This window comes from Cyanistes caeruleus, chromosome 4 (genome assembly GCF_971803275.1).
Source record: "Cyanistes caeruleus chromosome 4, bCyaCae1.hap1.1, whole genome shotgun sequence".
NCBI classification, from domain to species: domain Eukaryota; kingdom Metazoa; phylum Chordata; class Aves; order Passeriformes; family Paridae; genus Cyanistes; species Cyanistes caeruleus.
Window position 1 is genome coordinate 39,227,793 of NC_141704.1, and position 22,905 is coordinate 39,250,697.

At 36.3% G+C, this 22,905-nt stretch overlaps 1 protein-coding gene across 1 annotated transcript in view; it reads left to right on the forward strand.

Annotated features, from left to right (window-relative positions):
- DCN (decorin) overlaps positions 1–22,905 on the forward strand; it is a 38,752-nt gene that overhangs the window by 10,163 nt on the left and 5,684 nt on the right. Inside the window, exons 3-6 of the mRNA XM_023933188.2 lie at positions 9,689–9,801; positions 19,576–19,789; positions 19,978–20,091; positions 21,263–21,356. Coding sequence (XP_023788956.1) covers positions 9,689–9,801; positions 19,576–19,789; positions 19,978–20,091; positions 21,263–21,356 — 535 coding nt within the window. The remainder of the gene's footprint in view (positions 1–9,688; positions 9,802–19,575; positions 19,790–19,977; positions 20,092–21,262; positions 21,357–22,905) is intronic.

The following is a 22,905-nucleotide window of genomic DNA, read 5'->3' on the forward strand; positions in this document are numbered from 1 at the left end:
TCTTAGTTTTTTAGATTTGTTTGCTTGCTTTGGACTTGGAAATGCCATTTATGAAAACCTAGTGGCAGAAATGGAAATGCTGACTGCCAAGTCTAAGTGATACAAGAAGTGACTGTTTTCTGGCTTGCTCTGTCACAATGGTTCATTTCTAAAATTTCCCAATGCACTGATAAATAGCTAATAGACAGATAGCAAAATGTGAGTAAATTATAAGTGATTATAGTTATTACAATGTTTAAAACATGCTAAATAGTCACTCCCTATTTGACCTAGTGTTATGGACTAGCAGGTGTATTATGTTCTTAGCACCTTTGTAGGGAGTGTTACTTGGTAAGACATAACTATTTTAAAAATACCTGTGTTTTCACAACAAAAAGCCTCTGATATTTAATTGTGGAGGGTTCCCAGCCAAGAAAGAGATAGAGTCCAAAAGCTCCTTCCCAGTGCTCACTGAGAGCCCATAGCAACAGGGAGGAGATCTAGGAATTTGGGTCCTGTCTGAAGTCACCAATGATAACAGCAAGACACTTCTGGTACTAGCACCCAGCTCTCCAGAAAAACTCTGTTCACACAGTCCAGTTCTCATGGTATTTTATAAATCTAGTTTTAAGTAGATTTTCAAAACACCAGTTTCAAACCTAGATTGGAGGGTCCAACCTTATCAAATATGCACCCAGTGGTCTATATTTTGCTTTACAAATGCCCTGAATCCTTGATTAAAAGGAAGTGGTCCAAAAGAAGATAATCAGGTAACAGAAAAATAAAGGGTTTCTTTTCTGAATATACAAGTTCAAATCAAAAACTGTGTTCTTCAAAATATATTGCCATTTTTAAAAATTTATTTATCCTATTTTCCATGTCTGCCCTTACAAAAAAAATGACAAATGCTGGAATTACACGTCTCTTTGTCTGTATTGTATTTAAAATTCTTACATAGAGCACTGTGGTCCTTTACACTATAAAAGAAAAGTAGATAATCATAGAATCACAGAATATTCTGAGTTGGGAGGGACTCATCAGGATCATCAAAGTCCAGCTCCTGGCTCTGCACAGAACAGCTCCAAGATTCACAACATGTGCCATGAGAGTGATGCCAAGTTATTCTTGAACCCTCTCAGGTTTGGTGCCGTGACCACTTCCCTGGGGAGCTTCTGCCAGTGCCCAAACACCTTCTGTGTGAAGAACTTTTTTTGTAAAATTCAACCTCAACCTCCCCTGACACAAGTTCAGGTCATTCCCTCGAGTCCTGTCACTGGTCACCAGAGGGCAGAGATCAGTGCCTGCCCCTCCTCTGCCCCTCTCAAGGAAGTTGTCAATTGCCATCAGGTCTCCCCTCAGTCTCCTCCAAGTTGAACAAAAGAATAGAACTTGCTGATGGGCTTCTCTGCAAAGATAGAGGTGGAAAAAATAAACACAGACACACAGGGATCTCAAGACCAAGAACCATGCCTGCATAGGTTTTTTCTTGGGGGGGGGGGGGGGGGAAGGAAAAAAAAAAGAAAAATATAAAAAGATGGGATTTATGTTGTAGTTTTCAACTTATGGAGCCAATTATGAGATTCAAACAACTCTCTACAGATGACTGATTTTAGTAAGGTTGTACTTGCTATATAGGCAGCACTACTGTAGCACTAGGCAGTCAAAAGAAAATGAAATAGACGAAAATTTATACCTAAAGAATTTATGTATTCTCTCCATGTATACTTATATGAGGAGGCATCTGGGAGAGCATCCCATATCATCTTTGTTTTCTTACCTGGGACCTACTTGAAGTGTTTTTAGTTTCTACAAAAATCTGTTAAGGAGACGGTGCTTACAGTTTTAATTTTTAAGAAATGGAATGTAATGATTATATTTTAAGAAGAGCAGAAAAATCAAGAAACCACTTCTGCCCACCTGATGGCAACTTTAAGGACTTAATGGCAAAGAAAAAACAAATGGAGAAATTATTTATAGAAATGTCACAGCTTTTAAAACACGTGCAGTTTGGTCCTGTAATACAACATTGGCATGTGCAGTAATGTCCCAGAACAAGTTTCTGCTTGCACCTCCTCTACCACCTAAAATGTGAAAGCCTAGAATTATTTCAGTTTTTTTGCTCTAGAGTACATGTTTTCCTTTCTACTGCTCCAGAGTGGACCTCAGAAACTAAAGAGTTTCTCAATGAATTCATATTTTAGGGCAACATGGAAGAAAAGTGTCTGTAGTGGTGCAATAATCAAACTCATTGTTGAGTATCTCTACTTAAGAGTAATAGGAGCAAAGGCAAAGAATTAATTTAAAATCTTAAAGTTGTCAGGATTAGGGAAAAAAAATTACTTTCTCTTCTTTATTATTTTACTCTGTGGCAAAGAGTTTACATCTTCTGGGCTGGAGATGACTGCTAGAGTTAGAAAAGACCTGGGGGAGCTCTATCACTAAATGTCTGACAAAATAAAAATTACAAAGAAAATATGTCTAAGAGTTGCAAGGGTATATCTAACATCCTGTAGCAGAAAGAAGGAACAAGCAGGTCTGTAGATTTCCCAATTAAGTCAGAAAATTTTCTTCCAAAATTTATTTAATTGTTATTCACTGTGTCCAGACATGACCACAGCAGCTTCTTCCATTTTATGTTTTTGTGAGAGTAGGTTGACAACAAGTCTAAAACATTTATGAAAAATGGCAGTGTTATGTTTAGAAGTACCTGAAATAACCAGGAACATATCTCTGTCCTCAGGTTATAAACTAGGGCTGTGTAATGTTCTGTGGTCAGAACAGGAAGGGGTAAGTTTACTTGAAACCAGAGAAGACCTCCCCCAAATGATTCTTTATGTCATTATGTTAGAGCCAATTCTAGTAAATCCCAAAGTAAAAATTGAGAGAGCTATCCTCAAATTGTCATCTGCTGCCTGTTGCTAACTTGAGCTGCAGCAGAGGTAAACATCAAATTACATTACTCCAAAGGGTCATTCAAAACATAATTTGTTAGATAATGCTCGCTTTTCTGAGTTACTGAAATGCTCTCTTATGGCAAGTAAAGGAATAAATGTTTCACCTAACTGTGTGAGTACTCACAGATAGTACCTCTGCATTGCATCCACTTTGAGTAAAGCCATTATGCACATGGTGCTGGCAGATTGCATCAATCACACGGGTCACTTGCTGCTCTCTGATGGGATGTTTTATGTCTGCAACCATGGCAGTGGGAAATGTAAAGCTGATGATTCTAGGAGTTAACTAGAAAACTCATAATACTTGATTTTTATTTCACTTAGTGTCTTAATCTCTGAAGTGGAAAGATTATGTCAGAATATTTTTGTGCCTATTTAAGATGCTAGTGTTCTTCAGAAGGCTCATTCATTTGAGATCATTGTCATTAAAAGTCAGAAGGAGAAGTTGCTTAAATTTTAGCTTCAAAAATATATCATTACTCTTAGGTATTAACTTTTGGAGCCAGGAGACTGACTCTATCTTTACCAAAAATGTGACTAGCACTGAAAAATAATTCATAACAGCTGTGGCTTGCAATATCCGTTATGCTTTGAAATATGTGCTCACTACTCAGAGTGTGTGGAGGTGGAAAAGAGCAGATAAAGCTATGCATTCACTTTTATACCTTTACTAGGGCTTTTGTAATTATTAGCACTGTCACAATGGAGAGCTATGCATTTGATCACAATGTGTGTGAATTCATTTCTATTTTTCTGCTTTCCTCACTCTGTTCTGGGAAGCAATGTTATAAATGGGGAAAAAACACCCCAGTATAGTAACAGGTCAGTAAGTCTACCCCTGTGAGGGGCCACCTCAGCAGGGAATGGAGTTTGTTTTCTTCTTCTTTCCTATGAGAAGGGTCAGACATATACAAAAACAATAATCTGTGATAAAAATAAGCCCAAAATGGACCTTACGAGACTTTCAGACTACAGAACAGGAAAAAGGTCTAAAAAATGGCTGTGAATCACCTTCAAGAACATATATTTTAAGAATCTTATGCATTCCATAATGGTTTTTTATATCTGTTAGAAAAGAAATATTACTGCTGATTTCATAGCAAGAGTAGAGAAACTAGAGGAGAAACTTTTAGTTTGAAAGTGGGAGAGAGAATCAGGCCATAGATATTTGTGTGTAGAAGAAGACAATTGTTATTTCGTGGATGCAAATAATGAAATTACTCCTATTTTCAAATCCCACATAATAGAAAACAAATTTCCAGTAAATAGTATAGCACATAGCCTGGGAAAATATCAGTAAACTTTTCTAAGTCAAAGCATTCAAAGCAGTTCCTTGCCATCCTTCCAGAAAGCAGTCCCTGGATCCAGTTACTTTTCCATGACTAAGTGTCCTGACCCTGTAAACTTGCCTTTCGCCTCATTTGCCCCAGAGTCCACTCAGGGCATTGCTAAGGTCATCCACCCCTGGGAGGATTGCTGCCCTTCAGTGGGATGCAGCAGAGCTGGGCTTGGAGCAAGGAGAGCTCAGCAGTGCGCAGAGCCAGCCCAGGCAGCTGCTGGAGAGGCTCCACTGGGAGCGCAGCCACCGCTGATCGCGGCTGGGAATTACATAGAGCTCCGTCCAAATTCCTCAGCTGGCAGCAGCTGCTTGAGGAAACTGAAAGAGTCTTCAAGAGAGCCCCATTTTATGGCCCCTGTGATAATAATCCTAAGTGTTGCAATGTAATAACACATGTATCTGAGCTACAGCTCTCAGATGTCTCTCTGCCTTTTGGCCCAGGCTCTCCAGCTGGGGAAGCAAAGGTTTATTCAGAGGAATAAGCCCCATCCCTGCTGCTTGTAAAATGGATAGGTGGAGGGAAAAAAACCTCCCATAGTATGCTAAAAACACCCCCAAAAAATCAAACCACAGAATTGTAAAAACTGTTTATCACTGTCACTGTTCACATATTTGTTATTTAGACTTTGTGGTCTCAGTGTGGGAAAGATGCAATTCTCAGGAAAGCATCCTCATCTCTGGGCTGCAGACTCAGACTTCTACTTGCTTAGTCTCCCTTGCTGGCCCCATAAATCTTGCATTCCTTTTCTGCATAGTCGTATGGCTCCAGCAGAAATGTGGCTCCATGCCAAGATGCAGCCTAGCTTGTGGCTCTCTCTGCAGAGAAGCTGGAGCAGTGGACTGGAACCTCTGCATAGCCAGGAGGCTTCAAAATTCTCCCTTCTCCTTTGTGGGTTAAACCATCCCATGGCCACTTGATCACAGCTCTCCTGTAGCTGAGCAGGTTATTCTCTCAGCTGCAGAAATAATAAAGCCTGCTGTGTACACCAAAACCCATAACATCCTCACACTATTCCCAAATTCTTGCTACATCTCCCACACCTGTTTGGCTGGCTAAAGAGCAGCATGTGCTAGCTGGGCTGGTGCAGTGCTACACAGGAGATGGCTAGCCACTGATTGACTCCCTCTCCAGGACCAGATGAGGGATGAATTGTACCAGTCTTGGCCCTTCTCTGCCTAATTTCTGTTCTCATAAAACCTCCAGACCCACCAGCCTTCTGCCCTCTCTGGGAGTGAGGCAATCACAGCTAAACAGACAGACACTGGCATTTGCTTCACAAATTATAGTAAAATGCAACACCCCACAAGGATGAGAGCCCATAGAGATAAGCTTAACTTCTACAAAGTTACCCTCTCCAGCCTCCCACTAAGCAGGAGTTCCTGGTCCATGTAACATCTCCCCTCCAAAGGTGGTTGTGGACAAGCCTTTCTTGTGTGAGAAAGAAATTGGTTAACAGTCCAGTTATTCTGGCTCTTATTGAATACATTTTGATGGTGTATGTTATCTCAAAAATCTGTTGCATAGCAAGGAAGTGTAGAAAAGTTAGGAAAACTTCTGTCACAAATAAAAAAAGCTCATCTTATCCTAAAAAAAAGGATATGTTTGAACTTACACTTTTTTTTTTGCCATTTTGTAGTTCTATGGTTAATCTTGTTCTTCATGTGTTTTAATGTGCATACCATTTTACACACATGAGTGTATACTGTTGGGAATAATGGTTTGCTCCAGGTTGATAATGTGGAACAGTAGGAAATTTCTACTTATAAAAAAATCATCAGGGATATTTGAGATCTGAGCTGGGCTACAGGAGCTGATGGTCATTAAGCTTCTATGAGGAAGTAATGATTTCTCCCAAAGAAATATTTTAGTGAAAATCAAAAGGGTGTTTTGACTAAGAAACATGCGCTGGTTAATTAAATCTCTTTTAATTCCAGAATATTTAAACACAATCTCAGTGTAAATAAGAATTTTGGAAGGGTGGAGCTATACTATTTCTTCTTATTTGTGAATAAATTGATTATTTTTAAAAAATATTTACCAACTTTAATAATAATTGACTTAGTTTTATTCAAAGTTTTAAAAGAAAAAATATTTTCAATTTAACATGCAGTGGGAAAGGCAGAATAATCTAAATTTTTAATCAGTTATAAGTTAGTCTTAGGAACTAGAAGCCTGAAATACTTCTGGGGAGCTGAAAACCAAAAACTGTGTAGCACTGGTTATTCACATAAAAACTCAGACTGCTATGAGAGATTTCCATATAGCTTTCTAAAGAAGCAAATTTTAATGTATAAAAATGTATAAATGTATAAAATGTATAGAAACATCACAGTCAAGTGCTGAAATATCTGTGTATACTGTTCTTCAAATGATTGAGAGGAGACTCAGATGATATTTTCTGACACCAGTTTCCTTTTGGTTGGCATTACATAAATTTCACCAGTAGTCATTTGTAGGTGGATGTGTGATCACATCGTACAATGCGGCTTCAGAAGGACATGGGCATCACTCGAGTCTCTCAGAAATCAGTAGTAAGGACAGCCCACAATTCCCCTCTAAACTTCTGTCCCCCAGACAGAAGAATCAAAAAAATCCCTCTGGGGCATGATAATTCTATCCCAGGAGCCATTCCAGCTTCCAGTGAGATTACGATTTTCCTCTACTAGAGAGCTTTAGATGATGTAGGTTTCACCTGGAAATATTCAATTGGATATATTAAATAGCTTTCACTGATAATGCAAGGTGCACCCCGTACTCATCTACTCTTTGCTCTTCAAAACCCATGCAAGTCAAGGAAAAAAAAATAAATATAATGTCCATAACTTGTTTTGAAAATGTTTTTTAAAACAGCTTCATGAAATGCATTACAATATACGTGGGATAGGTAACAAAAAAGTTCAACTCTTCAAGTGATGGCAATTATACCCTGCATGCAGAGCTAATTATTGTGTCATGCATCCCTCTAGTTTCCAGTACAATAGAGGAAGATAATGCTATAAATAATTTTCAGAAGAGGATTTCTGATTATTAAATTCGTCTTATTTTTATAATATGAAACATCGAAAGCCTAACTTTATTGTTCTGAGAAATTATCAGTTCTACCATATTCATGGATAACACTTAAGCTTTTAGAAACTGAAAAGTACAGCTGGAAGTTGTGTTTGAAGTTTAGTCTCTGGCAAATTATCCCTTGGGTGGCAAGCCAAGAGTTCCCCAAGTGCTCTTACGAGGTGTGTTCCAAGGGCATCACATGAAGCATAAGGGCATCACATAAAGCATGGCTGCATAGCTCTTGCACCCTATTCTCTGCCATAACACTTATTAGAGGTACCAGCCTACTCAAAAATGTGCTGACAACCAGAACATACTAATGCTACTTTGAATATAAGTAATTAAACCCTTGGGGTTTTTGATTCACATGTGAAGGACACTGGAGAAGTTGCTAGCCTGTAGGAAGTTATAACAAAATTATGGTCATGAAAAAGTAGGGGTTTTTGGGAAAGAATTTTTAGTTGCTGACATCAGTCCTGTTCACTGAAGGAAGAAACTGGCCAAAGACAACCAACATACAAATTATACAGTATCACATTCTTATATATTTGGAACTTTAGTACTACGCTTCTGGAAGTAATGAGGGTTTTGCAACTGTTGAAGTAAAAACAAAGTCCATGCCTAAATGAGGAAAATTTAAATAACTTTCATATTTAGTAATATCAATAATCTTAATATCTATTCGATATTTGTGCACTGAATATCAGTAAGGTAAACAGGATGAGATGTGAGTTTTGGCTGCTGTCAGTTTATGAAGCTTTTACTAATTCATCCCAGGCCTCACGATTCTACCTTTTTAAAACTTTTGAATTCTGTTGTAATTAAAACTCAGACAGGTGAATTTTTAGTGCACTCAGTTTTAATAAAAATCTGATGCAAATATTTTAATATTTTTTATCTAACCACGCTTTTATTTTACATATACACACATATATTCTAAAGAAAGGATTGAAAAAGAAAGATTCTTGCTACACATAGGATTTTGACAGAGAAACCTGCATTCTCTGTGTGAAAACACATTTTTGATGATGGCTAAGTATCACAGAATCACAGAATTTTTGAATTTGGACATCAACCCTTGAGACCATCTCAGCCACTACCCTGTCTAGGGGGTTGCTTGGGGTTGTATCCAGACAAATTTGGAGTATCTCCAAGGATGGAATCTCCACAGCAGTGGTGGGAAAAGCGTCTTATCTCTGGGAAGTATATCTCACTCTGCTTACAATGCATGGGATTGATATATAGGTCCAAAGAGAGATTTTTTTATAGGTATAAATCTGTCCCCTGAGAAGAATATCATGCAGTCCACCATCGTTCTAAGGGGACACTGGAAATACTTGCAGAGAGATCTTTCTCAGAAGAGTTCAAATATAGCTTCAGGAATACAAGTTAAACCTTTTACTGGTAAAAAGATAATTTTACCCAGAAACGTCCACTTCTGATACATGCCCATACAGAGACTTTATTAGTGTCTAGAAATATTTTCCTACCTACTATTCATTTAGCATTTCACATTCTGTTAAAAAAAAATTTAAAAAGGCTAGTTAGGAAAGGACATTTTAATTTTGTGGTAAATCAGAATGACTATAAAAGATTTGTTTTACTCCAAGTCACAGTATGAAAGGAAAGCTGAGTAAAACGAGTGTTATTTAACACTAAATAATTTCATTTCCATTACTTCATCAGACTTACATATCAGCTATTCAGAAAATAGTCCCAAAGAGAGTCTTTAATTTAAACTGTCTGATGTTCTTTTGGCAGTTGTAGTGAAACCAAGAGATTTGTTCTCCAGAAAACTTGGACATAGTTTCAGTTCAAAGAAAAGGGGGGAGGTGGATTGGTAGTTTGGGGTTTTTTTAAGGTGGACTTTACTGCAATTTACTCAGTTACTGTCAAACAAACTGTATTTTTTCTGGAAATTATTATAATTAACTATCATACTTCTTTCAAAAAGCCTTTAAAAAAGAAGGAAAGGTTCTCTGTACACAAAAGCTAACACACAGTGAGAATAAGAAATATCATATCTCTTTCCAAAAGGATTTTTTATTCATACAGTTCAGTGGAATAAAACATTTTGGAAATTATTTTCCCAAACTAAATCCTTTGCTTGAAGCTATACCTCAGATATTTTTCTTAGAAAAGGCATAATGGAAATGTGAATAAATAAATGTTGGTTCAGCTTAACAAAATAAAACACTCTCTGACTGGCTGAAGACAGAAACACTTTCAAATAAGTCTTCATAATCTGCTTCAGGAAATTAGTTCTGGAAATGGTGTTTACTGCAAGAAAAATGCTACTAAGAATGGCACAGTCTCTTATTTAAAATTTCTTTCAAAGTTAATTGTTTTTTTCACTATCCCTAGGTCTGGAAAAGGTGCCAAAAGACCTTCCCCCAGACACAACCCTGTTGGACTTACAGAACAACAAAATCACTGAAATTAAAGAAGGGGATTTCAAGAACCTGAAGAATCTTCATGTAAGTTTATAAATGAACAGGTATTTGCCAACAAAAACAGGGAGAAAATGTAGTTTTGGCCTGGTAATGCATTTTTTAAGGAAAATTGATTAAATAATTTGTGATCTTCCTCCATCAGCCCAGCCTATTTCTTTCTATCCCCATTTCTCTCCTGCAAGTTTTCTTGTCAAGCTACAGAAGCTTCTCACCTCTTTTCAGCTCTTCATACCTGTCTCCTGTCTCCTGTCCTCAATCATAACTTCTCTCACGTATTTATTTATGCTCTCAGTCTCTTTGGCACAGTTACTTGGTTATTTCCATCTCCTGCCACCTCACTCAGTTCTTACTGTATTCCTTCCCCTCCTACCTCTGAGCTCACAGAGATTTTTATGTGCCATGTTTCTCAGCAGATATTCTGTACTAATTTTTATTCAAGAATCTTTCCAAATTACCCTTCTGCCCCCTGCACTACAGTGGAATTGTGGTTTTGCAATAACTTTCTCCTAGCAAAGCTCCATCCTCATCCTTCTTTACCTGCCAGTCTCTTCTAACAGTTCTGTCTGCTTTCCTCTTTGCTGAAATATTTTCCTTCCTGGTTTCTGTGACTATTTTTTTTCTGGCTCACCTCTTCTTTTCCAAGTTTCCATCAGACAGCTACCTTCCTCTGTTTCTAAATTTTTTGCTCTGTCTGAAGCCCTCCTCCCTGCCTATAGTTTTTATCAACATTTTAAAATGCATACCTCATACTTTTGCCTAAATTTTGTTGAAATATTTTTCTTTATGGAGCAGAAAAAGGTTATGCTCTCTTCTTTGAAAATAAAATTCTAATTCAGGCATATGCCTGAAAATATTATTTTTCTAGCCTTTCAAAAACTCATTTTATTCTATGTGTTCCTCCTTTAGATCCTTTATTATTATGAACAATGTGTTATTTGGCTTTTCTTGCCTGTCTCTTTACTGCCTATTCTATTCTATTCTATTCTATTCTATTCTATTCTATTCTATTCTATTCTATTCTATTCTATTCTATTCTATTCTATTCTATTCTATTCTATTCTATTCTATTCTATTCTATTCTATTCTATTCTATTCTATTCTATTCTTTCTATTCTATTCTATTCTATTCTATTCTATTCTATTCTATTCTATTCTATTCTATTCTATTCTATTCTATTCTATTCTATTCTATTCTATTCTATTCTATTCTATTCTATTCTATTCTATTCTATTCTATTCTATTTCTTTTACAAACAAGAAGCCAAGTCCCACTTTTTTCCATTAATGGTTCCAATATCATCACCCAAAAAAATCACTGTTTCAAACGAGGATCTGCAGTCAACCACTCATACTTGGAAAGCAAATCCTATAAAATTTTACCTCTTTTAATTTCTTCCAAAGTCCCTCTTAAATATTTGTTTCAATGTCACCTCAGTAAGGTAATTTTGAAAGAGTATGAATGTCAGACTGTCCATTCAAATGGATCTGCATGAGTGAATCATGATGAGGTTCATGTCATCTAATTTTAGCACAAGTGTCTGTACTTGACCTAGTTCCATAGATAACCTCTTATAGTGAACAAAACACGTTCTTACACATCACATTTCAGTGGTCTAGGTTTAAGAATGAAATAATTGTTCCCCAGATTTTTTTTTAAAATCACTTCTTTGGCTACAGGACAGATTTGACACTGTAATTCCTGCCCATTTGTTTTGGGTTTCTTCCACCTTGGAAAGAAGTTCTGTGTTTTCAATGAAGATTATCTATGAGGTACTAAAAGAGACAAAATTCTTATCAGTGAAATGAATCTTTTGGCAATCATTCTTCATGACACTGCCTTAAATGAGTCAGAGCATGGTATTGCAGATGCAGATCACTGCTCCCGGTGACTTCTGCCCACTTCCAGGTCTCAATTACACATCCTGCTCTGAGTTATGCTGCTGTGAACTATTTTATCTCATTGAAATTAACTCTGAGGGGTTTTCTTTATTTTGTTTTGTTCTGGTTTTTGTTTCTTCTTTTTCTTTTTTTACAATAGATACAATTTAATAGTGAATTAGATAAGTAACTCCTCAGGGAAGAAATTATTTGTTTGGCTTACTCAGAAAAGTACCCAGTGCATGCTTAGGGACCACTGGAAATCATACATTAACATAAATTTTAACAAATAACCTTCAAAACTGCAATTTTCCTGGGTTTACTCAAGAGCAAATAATGATTCTCTCAAGGTCTCCTTCCAACCCAAACTATTCTACAATTCTGTAATCTTCTCCCCAAAATAATAATTTAGTCATGCAGTATGTTTATGTAACTAGGCACCATCTTTGCTCTCAGCAGGAGAATTCCTGTGTAATAACTGGGAATGATTCCCATTCCCCAACTTTCAATTTAATATTTTTCAGAGGGAGTATCGTTTTTAGAAGGTGAAACTCAAAAACATTGTTGTTGACAGAGCTCTATTATGACATTTATTTTAAAGATATATGAGGATGTGAGATACATATATGAAGTGCATGTGCTTTTTAATCTTATTTCCTGAGAAAGAGGGCTTGGGTTAATGTCACACTTTACAGTGTGATAATCAAAAATTTCTTAGACATTACTAAACTTTCTTGTACTCTGTTAAAAAATATTTACAAAAATTAACAGTATTATTGTTTCAAAATCTAAAAAGAGAAACTGCAGTTAGCCTTTTGCATGAAGTGCTCACATAAGGGAACAGTTCTTTAAACCCCAATTTTAACAGGTCTTGAAAAAGTTAGCAGTTTATACAGTTTGTATTGCTTTTGAATAATCCATTAAAATACCTTCTTAATACTTATAACTGTCATCAACCACAAGTGTATTAGTTTTAGAAGAGATTTTAATGAATAAGTTGGGTTGAACCTAAGGTTCAGCTGGGGCTACAACCCAGAGCAGGCATTGAGAAAAAAAAAAAGGAGTTACCTGTAACTTGCTCATGGCTTCTCTTTCAGTACAAATCTAACTGCTTATACTACACATCACTGGAGTACCCAGAGCTGGAGATGAAAGAGAAATTAGAACCTACCAAAATATCCTTTGTATTGAGAATTTTTCTAAGTGGATTTCCCAAGACAAGCTAAAATTTGCAGTTGTGGAAATAAGGCAAGTGCTTTGAAGAGGATGCAACTAAAGGAATATTTACCTGCAAATAATAGATTTCTGCCAAGAAATCAGTCAACTCTTATAGTGCACTTGACATTTTTATTGTTTTAAATTATCTAGGAAAAAGTGTCTAAACTATTAATGTTGTGCTATAAAAACACAGTGAGACTTCACTCTATTTGAAAATTTAAATTGTTTGTTTGTGTGTTTTTTGGTTTTGTTTTTTTTAGCACAAGCCTTGAGAGATTAGAGGGAAAATTGAAGACTATTTTTTAAGAGCTGAGGACTGAGTTTCACAGTTTCAGAAAACTGTCTGATTTTATGTAAAAAAACCCTTGCTTATGACTTAGACCTGTGGCAAAAAAGTCAGACAGGAAAGGTATTGGAAAAGCCAGGAAAAAAGTCTCTATTTCTATGAAACTGTCAGAATTTTCCAGGCAGACTGACATTTCTGGATGGAGTTCAGTACTTTGACCCCATGGACACAATAAGGAATCCAAAATACTCCATGAGTAAACCCTCATGCAGATTAAAGGAGGAGCCTACACAAACAGCACATGGAGTTGCAGGCTGTGTGGAAAAGCCAAAGCAAACCAGCAGAATGTCTGGCACCTAGAGAAAGAGATGAAAGAAACTGCTCTGTGTTAGATCACTATAAGAACAGCACAAACAACAGAATAGTGACTGCATGCTTCTCCAACAAGAATTTTTCAATTGGCACACTGCTAGTACAGTGAAAGAAGATGAGTGCACTATTGGCCTGAAATCAAATGGAACTTTACTTAATTTAAGCTAGCAGAACTGTTCAAATCCATGGCTGTACATGCAAAATGCTAAACCCAAATTCGTTTGAACTGAAGCAAAGGACCTAAGAGATAAAAGATTTAAGCTTGGAACTTAAAGTTATGACTTTAGCCACACTAGAGGATTATCAACACTAAATGTGCAGGCAGAAAAACTGAAACTCTGTAGTAATAGCAAGTGGAAAAACAACATATGGCAATAGAAAATGTTATGCCATCCTTTTTTTAAAAAACAAAAACAAGCAAACAAAAAAACCCCAAATACCCAAACCAAAAAAAAAAAAAATCCTGAAGAAAAATCTAAGAAAACCTTTCAGAGATACAGAAAACCCCCAGAGAGATCCAAAAATTAATTTAATTATCCATTCTTTTGATGACTCATTACAGCTTCAGTTTCCTTTTCCCAGGCATGAAAAGAAGTTAAGTAAACCCTTACTCTCTGTAAATCACAGAATGAAGAATCAGTAATCACCATCATATTGTGAGAAAACAAAGACAGATAACTCTGTCCAGGTTCTACCTCTGAACCCATTTCTTGGTATCATCAGTGGCAGGACTGAGGTGCAGCTTTAGGTTTCTAACAAATATTCAGAGGGGGAAACAAAAAGTTATTTTTTCTGAAATACAACACTCAGAGAATTTTCATCTCCTCATATTCACCTTTGCATTGTGCTTGAGAAACAATGAGATTTTCCACAGAAATGAGCATAAAACAGACCATGTGCACAGAAAACATTTTTCTTGTACAATGGGTAAAGATTTTTTCATGTGAGGAAGAAAACAGAACAAAACCTTTTGAGGTCCTTAAAATTCTGGAGAGAGTTGGCATATTAGGCTAATAAAAAAAAAAAAAAAGAAATTTTTATAGAATATAACAATAAAAATAATCAGATCCACTGTAATAAATTTAATGAATGACCAAAATTTCTTGTCACAGTAGACAAGGACAGAGTTGAAAGAAAAAGGAAAATGCAGAACCACCTCATGATCTGTGCAAGTCCTGTTGCTTGAGTGGTACCAGTGAGAGCTCAAAGGCCAGGCAAACTAGGTTTGCAGCAGGCTCCTTTGCTTTGTGAGATCATTCAACAAGGTCCTGTGTATGTGATCAAAGTGCTTTCCACAGGCTTCTTTTGTTTGTACTGAAAGGCTGTTCCTTCTCTGACATCTCCTTCCTTCACAATTCATTCATCTCTTCTCTATTGCTTCCATGTTATCCCTTTTTCCTTGCTTTTCTTAGCTGTGTCCTCTTGATCCTAGGTTTGGGTGATTAGAGAAGAATGTCAAGTTCTGATTTTTCAGAGGTTTTGTTTGTTTGATTTGTTTTGTTTTTGGGATGTTTGGCTTTTTAGTTTTTCCATAAATGTAAATACATCCTTAATAATTTGGAAGAAAACCTTGACTCTGTGTCCAGGTTATAAGTATGACTTAACTGAAAACATAAGGTAAACAAAAGGAATTAATTTTGTTATTATTTTTATTGGGATGCCTGGCTCCTGAGGTTAAAGTTCTTAAGATATAACTGTTCCTAGCAGAACTGTAATAAAAAGCAGGTAATAATGAAATACATAACCCAGGAAATTAAAGAAATTCCACAGGGTCAGGGATTGACTTTTCAGTTTAAACCCTGAAGGATGCATGCATCAGTAAAGAATTGATGTTAGATAAGAGCACCATCCCCAGCTGGCAAAACAGGTGTATCACTATGTAATATGGCTGATGAAAGTTTGCTGGTAATTTTCCATCTTAATTCTGGTTTTGGCAAGGCTCTCACTTCAAACTATGCTAAATTAAGATGAATGGGCATTGAAACCCCTCAGAACAGTCTCCTGAGATTCTCATATATTGAAATTCCACCAGAAAATTTAATTCCCTGCTCCCCACCCCTAGACAGGGAAAAAATGGAAGTTTAGTAATAGCAAGAGGAACAACTCTATGTTAATTCCAACCTGACTGCCACAAGCTGCCTCTGCAGTTTGTCAGGGTGTATTTTGACAAAAGTCTGCCAACAAGGGTTCCAAAATTTTCCTGAATTGTGAATCCTCCTTTTTGTTTTGGGAATAAATATTTGAGGTGGAAACCAGGTCAGAGGGAGCTAAATGGCCAGACTCCCACTGACTTCAACATAGCCAGCATCTATTCCTGTCATACAGTGGTTTTTATTTTTTATCCTGACTACAGAAATACCAGAGATGTTTCACTAAAAAAGAAAGTCATCTTTGGAGCAAAGCTTTTTTCCCTCTCTGAACACTTAAACTGCTGGTCATGATAAGGTGGTGCAATATTATAAGTCAATGTTTACAGTGCATTTTACATGCTATACTATGACAAAGGGAAAAAGCTTTATCTCAGGAAAATGAGGGTGGAAGTCGTATTTTCTCTAATCCATGGGAAATTGCTATGACACTTCAAAACCTAACAAACTGATACATTAATACTTTATGTATTTTTGTATCATTACTTTTTCTTTCTTCTTGCCTTTTTTTTCACTTAAGGCCATCTATTTTTGCACCCATACCAGATCACTTTGAAAGCTCTACATTTATAGGCTCAGTCTTTTGTATTGTAAATTCATGATGTGCTTCAATTTTTTGGGGGGGTGAGGAGGAAGGTAGGTCTTAGGGAGAATATTTATTCTAAATTAAATATCCTTTTTCCTCCAAAAGTGAAAAGTGTAGAAGAAGGTAGATTTTCAAATAAAAGCATCAGTTCCTGTGACTTTTGTTCTAGGCTGTCATTGCTGTCAAATTATTTCATAACAGCAGCATTGCAAGTGGTGTTTGTGACCAAGGGCTCCAGCACTCTGAGCACTTTCAGGATGACCCTTCTTTTTTTCTCCAAGTACTTCTTGCCCTGTACAAAAATTTCATTTGTCCTTTAACACTCTGATTGTAATGTCCCATCATGCCATCTGGGCTTTATTCAGGATAGCTGATCCATGTGACCTGTTTTTGCCTAAGATCCATTCCTCTGCAACACTGCCTGCAGATGTTTTCCCTAGGTGTTTGTCCCCTAGTTCCTGTTTTCATTGACCTCTAAATCCCCTGAGTTTTTAATTTTATTTTATTTTGGTTTGATTTAGCTTTTGTTACATGCAAACCATGTGGGACACATTCTGAGGAAAGTAAACAGCATTGCTGCAAGGCTAATAACTTAGTTCTTTAAGTATGGTGTATAATAGAGGTATTGTGAAGTGGGAAAGGAATCCAGGGCTGTGGCTTGCCAGGTGCTACTCTGGTGTGTTATCCTCATCATTTGTTGTTGCTCTGGGAGACAGTAAAATGTCTCTCACACACTGTAGTGTGTGGGTTTATTTTTCCTTCTTTACAGCTGCACAACACTGGGAAAAACATGCAGGTTTAAAATGCTGGGAGGAGGGACTTGCAGAGAGGGGTCTAAGTGGGAAATAATATTCTGGTACAGAAAAAGATGCAAACTCTGACTTGGGGTACTTTCCCACCTTATACCAGCAAACACACGTTCCCACTGTGCAATTAGTGTTTTCATACATAACTCTGATAGAACACCATCGTTTCTAAGTGAGAGACGCCTTGAGTGTTTGAATACAACAACAATTCCCTGTGTTTCCCCAAGATAACATTAACATATTCAGGAGAAAGCACTGGAAAAACATGACAGATTAATCCAAGGTACCTAGATAATTCTGGGTTTGGTCAGGGGTATCAGTTCCACTCTGAAGAGATGTAACAGTCAGCTACTCAGAGAATATTTACAGTGCCTAGCTGAATATATGCCTACCTATTTCCATCAAGAAATATTTCACACCAAATTGTCAGCTGTAGTTAATGTTGCCCTTTTTTTTTATTTAAAAGGTAACAAAATTAAAAGAAATAAAAAAAAAAAGGCAGACTTTTAGCTGAAACAAATGGTTAGCGAGTACAAAGCAAAATATAGGATAAAAATTTCAAATACTCATAACATGAGCCCAAACTGATTGGGTGATATCTGTGGAAAAGATCTTAGAGATCTATGGAAAAGAAATACATGGTGAAATTAATAAAATTAAGGAACAATGTCATAGGAAGTAGCAAATTCGATTATTGAAATGAAAACAATGTAAGATCCTAAATGGCACAATTCCAACTATACCACTCTTAAATAAGTGGATTTTTTTGCCATGTCCTAATACTTTACAGGTACATGAATTTTGCTATGGGCATAATCTACATCTGTATCACAATTCTGGCAATCATGAATGAGAAAACCACTTCCAATGTGTATCCATGTGTTTTCATGTCAGATTTTGTAATACAGGCCCAAATAAATGAGTTGAGGCCACAGCTTCCACTGACCAACATATTTATTTTGGGATAGGCTTATTGTTAGGGAAATACTCTGCTGAACTGTGGGTGACCTCTTCTACCTCCTCTTGCAAATGAGTTCTTTCTAGCTAGCATATAAATGAAAACCAGATATGTTCAGCTTTACATGCACTCGATGAAGCCATGTACAGTACACACTGCTGCCTCTGCTCAGGGAGATCTGCAAGAGGAGCCCATCAGGGGAAAAACACATCACCATTTTAATCTGCCCACTTCCCTTTCATGTTTCCATGATGGAGAGGTGCTGTCACAGAGGCTGACAGTCTTGTCATTGTTTTAATACTTAACTGGTTATGGAATAAGTTGGACACTCCATTTTCCTCCAAGAAACAGACTAAAATGTAATTCTGAAAATAATGAAAGTGTGTGAAAATGCCCTGAATGTTCACTATAGTATTTACAGCAACTTTTGTTTTCTGTTTCTGAAACTAGCATAATGGAGGTGGTGAAAAAAGAAGCCCTAGTAATAAATATAAAGTAGATATTATGTCAATATTTATATGGCCCTTTCTACCTAATCCACTGCACAAACATGTGGTAAATCTGATAAGTAGGTAGCAAACAGATGGAATGATAAGAGTCACCCAAGTATCTATTATATCTGAAATACTCTCCATTACTGTGTTATGTCCTGAGAGTAATGAGACCTTCTCCCTTTTTGTGTCATGGTTAATTAATCGTTGATATTTAGAAGTAATGTCAGGTTTCAGAGACATGCAGAGATCTATTACAGATGACAGTGCTTTCATGGAGGCCTTTATCCCCTGGCTGTATAGAGAGATAATCTCAGAGCTACCCTGACCCTAGATATCACAGCTGTGAGAACTGGATTAGGCACCATCAGGGAGGACAAAGTATGGTCCGTGATTCCCAACTGCAGGACTTGGAGCGTGATGCTTCAGATTGTCCCACTTCCATACAAAGTTTTGCTTACCAAAAAGATACCTTATATCTCTAAAAAAGAAAAAAAAGGTTGTTATTAGTCAGAAATTTAGTAAGTGCAGTTTTATAAGACTAAGAGGAACTAAGAGGAACAAGGTGAAGTTATGTATATTTTTATTAAGCTGGGCTGTGCCTTCACTCAATTAAGTAATAGAATTTCCCATTCAGGAGAAACTGGTTAAATGGTTTGTGTGATGATGGGTAACAGTATCCTTAAAATAAACAAAATCAGGAAAAAAAATCACAAACAATTTATATTTTTTTTAGTGACTGTCTTGTTCTTCACAGCTTTCAAATGCAATGATTGTACTTATTCGTGCACATAAATTATGGATGCTAACAGAAGCTGCATTGCAGTCTCAGCAATGAAGTAACACTTGCATTTGTTCTATAAGACTTATCTTTCACTGTCTCAGAAGTTTATAATTTGTTTTTAGTACTGTATTGCATTTTCTTCATCTCACCAAATTTGTCATCAGAAGACCTCAAAAGGCACTAGAAAATAATAATGATAATAATTTTAAAATGTTTCACCACAAAGTAATTTCCCTCCTGATCATCTGAGATCTTGATTTTTTACTCCACAGGCATTGATCCTTGTCAACAACAAAATCAGCAAAATAAGCCCATTAGCTTTTGCTCCTCTGAAGAAACTGGAAAGGCTTTACCTGTCCAAGAACAACCTGAAGGAACTCCCAGAAAACATGCCAAAGTCTCTCCAGGAGATACGGGCTCATGAGAATGAGATCTCCAAGTTGAGGAAAGCTGTCTTTAACGGACTGAATCAAGTGATTGTCTTAGGTATGAGCATGAGAAATTGTAACAAACACAACTGAGTGTTTTTCCAAGACATTGTTTTTAGTTTGATCAGTGATTATATATAGAAAGCCAACAACTGCCCCAATAAATTGTACCTCCAAATTAGCTTTGACCTGAAGAATGTAGGTACCCCCACTGCAGCACAGCTCACGACCATGTTTTGTTGGCAGAACTAGGCACCAACCCAATCAAGAGCTCAGGCATTGAAAATGGAGCTTTTCAGGGGATGAAGAGGCTCTCCTACATCCGCATCGCAGACACCAACATCACAAGCATCCCAAAGGGTAAGAAATTCAATTAGTACTTCAGAGATTTGCATGGGTACAATGAGGTAACTTCCACTCAGTTGGAAAAAAAAAATATTATGGAAGATTTTTGAGTCTGTCCTTAAAGTATCTGCTTTTAGACCAGGTGATTTTTATTAGTTTGGAAAATTTTGGCTTCTGGTTACAAGAAGCTCCATGAGAGGTGCACTGTAAAATGTCATTTTGTGTTATTTTGCTTTCCTTGTCTCATAGCTGAAATATAAGATGGAAGAATGTTCTCAGCCTCCAAGCCTGGTTATTGAGCCTGATTAGCATTACACAATTGTAAACTCATGCAGAATTAACTGAAGTTGTACAAACATAAAATCAACCCTTCAAAAATCTATGGGTTTAAAGCCAAAAATACTTCACCTCTAACAAAACAGAAATCTTTGCTATTTTTCAAAGTACTTAATTGAAAATTCCTACAAAATAAGAACAATTTCATTGTAATTTATTAAAAACAAAACAAACAAACAAGAATGGTTCCAATACACAGGGAATTATATTCAATTTATTCATACTTCAGTCAACAGATTGTTTTGAAATGGCTGAAAATTTTTGAAAGTTAATACTGCTTGTTATTTTTTTTCTTCCCGTATTTCCTGTTTTGGATGTTCTTTTGAGGGACCTCAGATAGGTAAAATATGTTTTCTCTTTTTTTTCCTGATAAACAGAATTTGTAAACTAGTATGCACTCTAACTGAAACAACAATAAAATTATTTTGCTTCATACTTACAGTTGCATTTTCTACTGCTGTTTCTTGCCAAATATCTAGGTGCCACATATTTGCACATTTATGTATGTGGATAGTCTGGTCAAAATGAGAGCTCTTTATATGTCCCATTTACATAATCATGAAGGCTAGTAGTAATAAATAAGAAGAATTTAATTTAGGTATTTTTCAGGAGTTAACTGTTTTATAATGACTCTAGGAGCTTGGTCTTATTTCATACTAAATAGCTACTAGTTGTTTTCAGTTTCCCTGATTGTGAAAGCTCTTTATTTCATTTAGTGAATTGTTCATTGGCACGTTTAGAAAAAAATCTTTTGTCAACTGTAAAAGGGCCTTGGTGTAGTTCAAGTATTTTTTAAAAATATAAGAATTTAGTTTAATAAAAAGTAACTTGATGGTGTTCTCTCTTTCAGGCCTTCCTCCATCCCTTACTGAACTTCACCTTGATGGCAACAAAATCAGCAAAATTGATGCTGAAAGTCTCTCTGGACTCACCAACTTGGCAAAGTAAGAATTAATCTATTCTTTTCACATGAAATATTAGTTAAAATTGCAATCATCACACACACAATTATAAAACATCAGTCTGGGCTTCATGAGTATTAGAATCATTGAAATAATCATAGCTTAGCAGGAAAGGCTTCTAAGGATTTGTGTACTGATTGAAAAGAACAAACACTTCTTTTATTTTCCTGACAAAACTTTTTATCTGTTTTCAATTATGAGTGCTATATGCTCAGGACAACTGTTTGTTTGATTTACAAAAAGCAAACAAACAAAAACCTTCTTAAAAGAAAAGAAAACAAAAAAAAGCCAAAAAACCCAAACAGACAAACAAACAAACAAAAAATAACAATTAGACTTTTGTTTCTTTCATTGCATGTCCATCTTTGGTTCATGCAGCTTTCTTGGAACACAGCAATGCTCATGCAGTTTGCCTGGAAACTGAGAAAAAAGTACATGGGAATCAAAACTTCTTTCAACAATGGTTCCTTTGTTTCTCAGGAAAGGCAAGTCTGCAATGAATCCTGGAACATGAGTAAGAAGAAAAAAAAAATCATAAAATTTAATTGAAAAATTATTACTGTCAGAGTGACTTTACTCTTAATCTGTGACTATGTTGTTTAGTAAGTTTCTCTAACTGTAGGAAAATAAAAGAACAATTCCCAAAAAGCACTTATACAGAATGATTTGTGAATCCATTCACATCAAAAAACATGCAGCAGAGTAAAACTGGCTTTTGCTACAAGTAATTTTCAAATTTAATACTTTAAAATTTTACTATAAAAATAGTTTCAAAAAAGACTGATAATCAGACTTTTAACCAGATTACTGGATGTAATTAATAGATTTTCATCTTAATCTGCTTGTCATAAGGATGGCAGAAAACAAAAATCAATGCAAGATATAAAGCTTAGAACAGCTTTCCAGAGCTTATAAACTAATACATTTCACTTAATGTTTTATGTTAATATTTTATCACAGACTCAAAAAAAAACAGCCTCTCCTAGAATTTAGAAAAGGACAAGACTATATTATAAGTATGGATTTGAGGACTATGAAGCAGATATTGTTTGTTACAGAGACTTGGTATAGAATATAACATTTTTCAGAGAAATTATGAAAAAAACTTCCAAATCCAGAACAAGATGATAGCTGCTCAGGTAGAGAGTAATTTACACTACTGGAGGTAATGTGGGGCATGTGAGCTGTCCTGCAGATGACACAGTTTTTCTGTTTTTCTCATTCACACTTGGACAACACCACAGGCAGAGTCACATGGACAACACTGTCAGAAGTCTGGCTTTAGACATAAAGTTTTAAACAGCAAGCACCAATGGACTCCTAAAAATATCTAAGCTTGGGCTGCTTCTATTGTGGCTGTACTGTGTGGAGCAAGAAGATATTCTGTTGACCATGATGTGGAAATGGTGAGCTGCTCAGAGCAGGCTCCAAGTTTTAAACCACTCTCCACCCTGTGCTTTAAGCAGGTAACCTTGGCATGGTCAGAGATGCTCTTTTGCAAAGGTGAAAGGTAACAGATTGGTGAACAAGG